Source organism: Capra hircus, chromosome 5, assembly GCF_001704415.2.
Source record: "Capra hircus breed San Clemente chromosome 5, ASM170441v1, whole genome shotgun sequence".
In the NCBI taxonomy this organism is placed as follows: domain Eukaryota; kingdom Metazoa; phylum Chordata; class Mammalia; order Artiodactyla; family Bovidae; genus Capra; species Capra hircus.
In genome coordinates, this window is record NC_030812.1 from 92293038 (window position 1) to 92300636 (window position 7599).

The window sequence follows — 7599 nt, forward strand, 5'->3', positions numbered from 1 at the left end:
ATGTCTGCCATGTTGCAGGAACTAAATATGTCTTTATTTTCCTCACTTCTTTCCATTCATTTATCCATATAGTCACTTAGTCTCTCGTCTAGTACCACTTATTCCTTGCCTGAGTCATTCTTTTATTCCTCTAATAAATCTCTTTTGGAACATCAGTCGTGGGAAGTGGTAAATCAGAAGGACATGCAGTCGGTATCAGTCTATGGGGCCTATGGTCCAGCATAAGAGAAGCACTGAGACCTCATGTGAGACAGAATTAATGACATAAATAAAAAAACAAACAAATAAAAATTAAAAGTCTTAAGCGCTTCCTGAATTTTAAAATTTCTTACCTTCCAAGTATATGTTATCAAAGTGACCCTCTGTACTGTAAAATCTCCTTAAAAATGCCTGCCTGGTTCTTAGATTGACCACCACATTAGAAAGTCAGATTCTTGCAGAAGGATTCAACAGCAATGTCCCTGTCTTTGCAGCAAAACAGAGTCAGCAATAAAAACTGAAACTGAAGGCAAGGCTTTTTCCCCTCTGGCCACTGCCTCCAAATACATGAGTGTCACCCATCAGCTAATTCTCACAAATCTGTGTTGTTTCTCAATTTCACGTACTCTCCCACTGTAAGATTTGACCCTGTGTTTCAAAAAGTAGTTTGGGTCATTTGTCAAGACGTGCACAGACCTCAAGTTTGTCTACAGAGTGAAGAAAGAGAAACAAAATTGTATCTTAACACATAAATGTGGAATCTAGAAAAATGGTAGAGATGATCCTATTTGCAGGGTAAGAATAGAGACAGACACAGAGAATGGACTCATAGACACACAGTGAGGGAGGCAAGGGCAGGCTGAATCGGGAGAATGGAATGTACATATATACACCACCATGCGTAGAATAGACAGCCAGCGGGAACCTGTTGTATAGTACAGGAAGCTCAGCACGGTGCTCTGTGATGACCTAGAGGGGTGGAACGGGTGGGGGTGGGAGGGGATATATATATACATATAGCCGATTCACTTTTTTGTACCACAGAAACTAACACAACATTGCAAAGCAACTATATCTTAATTAAAAATACATATATGTCGATAAAGTTGAAAAAAAAAAAAAGCAATCTTTAGAGGTAGCCCAGTTGAATCCAGTCCCACAGCTTAGCTGCACAAACCTCAGCAAGTTGCTTAACCTTGCTCAGCCTCGGTTTCTTCTTTGTCGAAAGGAAACAATAAGAATGGTAACTGTGCCATAAGGTTATTGTGAGGATAAGAAAATACTCAAAAATGTCAGCAATAATAATAATAATGGCTTCATGTGTTGCTTTATGCTCTCTTCTTCCTCCTGTTTATTTTTCACCTAGGCTCATGCTGAGATGTGGCCAAGATGACCATGACTGTGGGCTAAATTCAGGTATCACTAGCACGGGAACCAAAACTCTATTACTCTGGGACTGACTCACACATTTATTCATTCATCCATTCATTCAACCAATGTGTTAAGCATCGTTCCAAGCACTTGAAAAATAAAATTGAAGAAAGCAAAGTACTGGTCTACATGGAGCAAGCATGTAGCACTCAAAATATTTAAGTGTGATTATTCTTCTGTGATTGTTGAGCAAGTGAGTTACTATAAAGTGAGAGATGCTAGAGCAGGGTTCAGAGAAGGAGGCAGGAATAAAAATATACAAAGCACCAGAGATTGGGGGAACCAGAGATAAAAGGACTAAGAGATAATGTAGGCAGGGCTTGTGCATGTGTGCTAAGTCACTTCAGTCATGCCCTACTCTTTGCGACACTATGGACTATAGCCTGCTAAGCTCCTCTGTTCATGGGATTCTTCAGGCAAGAATACTGGAGTGAGTTGCCATACCCTCCTCCAGGGGATCTTCCCAACCCCAGGTATGTCTCCTGCGGCTCCTGCATTGCAGGTAGAGTCTTTACCACTTAGCCATCGAGGAAGCCCCAATGTAGGGCTTATTTAGAAAGAAATTGGATTCTTACCAAATCTTCTCCATCTCCTGTATGCTTTCTTTTATCTTGCATCCTTTATGAGGGAAGGAAACAAAGAGAGGATGAAATAAAGCAGGATGAGAAGAAATTAATTTTCTATATGTTGAGCATTTCTGTCTTAAGCAGCATGACTGTCCACCTCTCTGATCTTATCACTCTATACATGAGAACTGTGGTGTTGGAGAAGACTCTTAAGGGCCCCTTGGACTGCAAGGAGATCAAACCAGTCCATCCTAAAAGAAATCAGTCCTGAATATTCATTGGAAGGAATGATGGTGAAGCTGAAACTCCAATACTTTGGCCACCTAATGTGAAGAACTGACTCATTGGAAAAGATCCTGATGCTGGGAAAGATTAAAGGCAGGAGGAGAAGGGGACAACAGAGGATGAGATGGTTGGATGGCATCACCAACTCTATGGACCTAAGTTTGAGCAAGCTCTGGGAGTTGGTGATGGACAGGGAAGCCTGGTGTGCTGCAGTCCCTGGGGTCACAAAGAGCAACTGAGTGTCAGTCCATGGACACGACTGAGTGACTGAACTGAACTGAATACATGAGAACACTGAAGTGAAAACCTAATTGAGTAGATTGTGTTGCTTTTAAGTGCCACGGAGGAGCCCTCTTCCTGCCCTGATGACTCCTTAACTCTATGGGGATGGAGACTGTCCCTTCAGCTCAAGTAACTGTATTCACCACCATCTGTTGATCACCCTCCACAAGAAAAGAATGCTTGTCCCATTTCAGAAGAAAGGAGAGTCTAAAAATTTTGCCTATAGAGATTAAATAGCTAGAACCAACTACATTAGTTTAAAGGAACACATTGCCTTGGGTATCTATTCCCAGTTGGGACTGGAAAGGCCAAACCAAAAGCATTAAGCGAGAAACGGTATGGAATATAAGTTATTAGATCAGTGTCTGCAGTGAGAGTGCAGGATTCCAGCTTATTTCTATACTGATTGCTTTTGTCAAACACTGGCCAAAAATAAGGGGCTTCCCTGGTGGCTCAGTGGTAAAGAACCTGCCTGCCTAAAAGGAGACAAGGGTTCGATCCCTGGGTCAGGAAGATCCCCTGGAGTAGGAAATGGCAACCTACTCTAGTATTCTTGCCTGGACAGTCCTATGGACAGAGGAGTCTGGTGGGCTACAGTTCATTGGGTTGCAAAAGGATCAGACATGACTTAGCAACTAAACAACAGCAAACAATAAGGATGGAAACAGGAGAAAACACAGATGTCTGAGGGATAGTATTATTGAAACATTATTTATGAGAGAGATGATGTTTTATCTCAATACACTTCCAAACACAACCTAGTTCTTACCAAACCCAAAGGTATATCTGGTCAGAGCCAGATATTGGTGATAAATCTATCAATGTCAGTCCCAAGTATCAAGCAGAGTCCCAAGCTATTCTTGTTCCAAAGATCCTGAGGCCAGTGGATTAATGATGAAACAGCACCCTCACTAATATACAAGTGGAATTAGGTCTGTGCTAGCATACAAGGGCACCCCACCATCAAGTTTATATTACTGTGCTACAATCCTGGTGTAAGTGCTAGAACCAAACTAATCTTGTTGAGGTCAGTGGAAAATCACTTACCTGGGTATGCTACTGTTTAGTCTCTAAGTCATGTCCAACTCTTTTGCAATTCCATGGACTATAGCCCACCAGGCTCCTCCATCTGTGGGATTTCCCAGGCAAGTATACTGGAGTGGGTTGCTATTTCCCTCTACAGAGGATCTTCCCAACCCAAGGAGATCGAACCTGTATCTTCTGCATTGGCAGGGGAATTCTTTACCTCTGAGACACCAGGGAAGCCCTAGCTAAGCATAGTTAGGAATATTCCAGAGAGCCAAAGCAGGTGTACCTTCCATTTCTAAGAAGAAACCAAAGCAAACAGTCCCCTGCCTCTGTCTGTATTAGAGTCCTCTTCAATCACATCTGAAATAGTGACATGAACACCTGAGGCTCTCCAGGTTGGGGCTGAAGGAAGTAGGTAGATGAAATGTTTTCCCTTGCTGGAAAGTATTATATGACTATCACTATAGACCTTAATATAAATATGCATCCTACATCAGATGCTAAGATAATAATAAAGGATATTATAGATGTTTATTGGGCTTCCCAGGTGGCACTAGTGGTAAAGAACTCGCCTGCCAATGCAGGATATATAGAAGACACGGATTCAATCCCTGGGTTGAGAAGATCCCCTGGAGGAGGGCATGGTAACCGACTCCAGTATTCTTGCCTGGAGAATCCCATGGACAGAGGAGCCTGGCGGGCTACAGTCCATGGAGTTGCAGAGTTGGACATGACTGAACTGACTTAGAGTGCAGGCACAGATGTTTATAGTGGAGGAAAATAGAAGGGTTTTTATTATTACAACTTGACACCATCATCCCTCTAATATTGTAAAACACATAAAGTTAATATCATTGTGCTTAATTTGTTAATGATACCAGTAATCTTTTGTACCTAACCTGTAACAATTAGTGAAAGAGACCTAAATCAGAGACAAAGGACTAGTTATTCAAAGCATATCCTTTTCTTACAGGTATTTTTTAGCAATGTTGAGAAGGGAAAAAAGGCAAAGTTAGCATCAGAAACCTTCGCAAATTAAAAAAAAAGCCTAACCTCAGAGACTTATGTGTCTTTGATAAAATTGAACTTATGGTTCTTATTCATTTGTTCATTCAACCAATATTTATTGGACATCTAATATGTGCTCTGGAGGAGGCTTACGCCAATATTCTTGCCTGGGAAATCCCATAGACAGGAGCCTGGCTGGCTACGGTCCATGGGTTCGCAGAAGGATCAAGCATGACTTAGCGACTAAACAACATGTACCAGGCACTGGTCAAAGCAGTAGGCATACAGCAGTGAATAAAACAGCCTGAAATTCCTCTCCTCCTAGAGCTTCTTCAAAATGTTTAAGAAACAATAGGTCTTCAGAGGCAGCATGCTATAGAGGAAAACGGTCAGGACTCAGAGAGTTCTGGTTTCAAACCTAAGCTCTGTCAACTCTTACTCATGTGAACCTAAGCAAATTATGTAACCTCTTAAAACGTCAGTCTTTTTTGCCTGTGAAATGGGAATGGTTCCATCCTTCCCAGGTTGTAGTGAGAATTTGGTTAGTTAGGGTGAGTATTGGGCCCTGGCTTACTGTCTGGCATTTAGAAGATGCGGAATCCAGATTTTGGGTACGTCATGGATAAGGGGATACAGTTTAGAAACACATTTGTAGATTTCTTCTTCAACAGTGGTATTTTCCGCACAGTCTCAGCGCTGAATTTACAAACCCCTAGACTGAGTGACTTCACTTTCACTTTTCACTTTCATGCATTGGAGAAGGAAATGGCAACCCACTCCAGTATTCTTGCCTGGAGAATCCCAGGGACAGAGGAGCCTGTTGGGCTGCCATCTGTGGGGTCGCACAGAGTCGGACATGACTGACGTGACTTAACAGCAGTGCATCTGACCACTCTAAAGTGGCGCTGGTGGTAAAGAACCCACCTGCCAATGCAGGAGACGTAAGAGACAGGAGTTCAATCCTTGGGTCGGGAAGATCCCCTGGAGAAGGAAATGGCAACCCACTCCAAGATTCTTGCCTGAGGAATCTCATGGACAGATGAGTAGACCACAGACCATAAGGCTGCAGAGAGTCGGACGCGACTGAAGTGACTTAACAAACACAGTGCATCTGATAAATCTTTCCAGTCCTGCCGTCATTAAGTCTACAAAGTCTGTAGTTCAAGACTTTAACGTTTCTCACCATCGGACTCATGGCAGACTGTAAAACAGCACCACCTAAAGGTCCTTGTGAGACACCTTCACACGTCCTAAAACTCCCTTTGTCGTTTTATCCAGACTCTTCTGGGGAGCAGGGCTCTTAAATAATCATCACCGCTGTGCCAGTATCTATGGGACTGTAATAAAAGGGAGACAAGCACGGGGAGAAAGCAAATGATTTATCAAGTCATCTACATCTGGCCTTAAAAAAAAAAAAACCTTTCTTTCTTTCTTTTTTAGGTATTGTAATCTAAATCATTTTAATGCCCAGAACACCAGTGGAAGTAATCTCGAAGAAACCCTTCCCCTCCAGGAAAAGTCTTTGAAATTTTACGGCAGTACACAGGAATTTTCTTCAACTATTGATCTTTGGGAAACAGCCCTGTGAAACTATTCGACTCAGCCCATCATATGAGCAGAGTATTCACTGTTTTCTTCAGCTGGCTGCTATGCCTTTTAGTTTAAGAGCTAATATATATGTATTGGTATGAGAGTGGCCTTATGAACGTTATCTGTGTACTTTAATGATTCAGCCGTTTAAAGCAATGTACATGACACTTCTTAGTTGTCATAGTTTTAAGTCTTTAGAATTGAAATAATAGTACATCAGTATTCTCCCCTTCAGCACATTTATTGAGCCCTTATTACATGCCAGGCATAATAATCAGACACAGTTTATGTCAGAGTAAATAATAACCCTAAACACAAGTAACCTATATCTTATACATAAATAATAAGCCTATACCGTTTTACTGTACTTCATCTTACTATTACACTATCAAGTTATGAGTGAAGGAAACTTTCTCTGAATTAAACAGCAGCATTACTGGGTCCAGTGATTAAGACTTTGCCTTCCATTGCAGGGGGTGCAGGTTTAATCCCTGGTTGAGGAGCTAAGTAAAATCCCCAAAAGCCAAAACACAAGCAATATTGTAACAAATTTAATAAAGACTTTTAAAAAATGGTCCTCTTTAAAAAAAATTTTTTTTTTAAAAAAGCATTACTAAAATAGAGATCCTTAACCCAAAAGTGAATATTCACATACTGAAGAAACTGTAAAATAAATATAAGTGGTGGAATTATTGAGATTAAAGGAGAGAAGAAAATTAAGGAGGTTAAATGAGTGTTGGAAGAAGGGCAAGTGATCAAATCAAAGAGATACTTAAAGAGATTCCCTAACCTGGTTTCCACTGGTACCAGTTCAGATGCATTCAGAAAACTGTTTTCCAAAAGAGATTTTACCAGTATAAGCAAATAAATGTGAAAAAATTAATTAAAAAAATAAAATACAACTAGGGTCCCAAATCTTTGTAGCAGTGTTTATCAAGGTTTTGCTGAGGACCCCCAGTTTCAGGCAGATCTTTCTGGCCCCAACCACAGAGTGCTTTAAGGCAAAACTTTTCCCAGGAATTGGCGGTTCTAACAAACCCACCCAAATCATTCTTAACGCTCTCTAAAATTTGAGCACGACTCTTTTCTGGGACAGTTCAAGCTGTATAGAAGAGGTGGGTTTTATCAGTTGATTGGAAATGATTCTGCAGTTAAAGCACCTCCCTTGTGTATATCTAAAATATTTTAGATCTGCAGAATAAAAGATTTATACATCTTGATGAGGTGTGATATGCATTTTTAATTGCAAAAGAACAGCTGTAAAGCGCCAGGTGTTTCTCTTACTCAAACTATTTTTCATTTGTTTGTTCTGAGGACAGTGAAAAGACAAACCCTTACAGACAAAAATTCTTGCCCTGTAACATTTTCCGAATCCTTCTCTCTTTTTGGGGGGGCATTTGTTCTCTGATGAAACAGTGAGGCTGATCCC

The 7599-nt window shown here is 41.0% G+C and overlaps 1 protein-coding gene across 1 annotated transcript in view; it reads left to right on the forward strand.

Annotated features, from left to right (window-relative positions):
* Positions 1–6168, forward strand: part of SLC15A5 (solute carrier family 15 member 5) — a 99671-nt gene extending 93503 nt beyond the window's left edge. Inside the window, 1 exon segment of the mRNA XM_018048427.1 lies at positions 6021–6168. Within this exon segment, the coding sequence (XP_017903916.1) occupies positions 6021–6168 (148 nt within the window).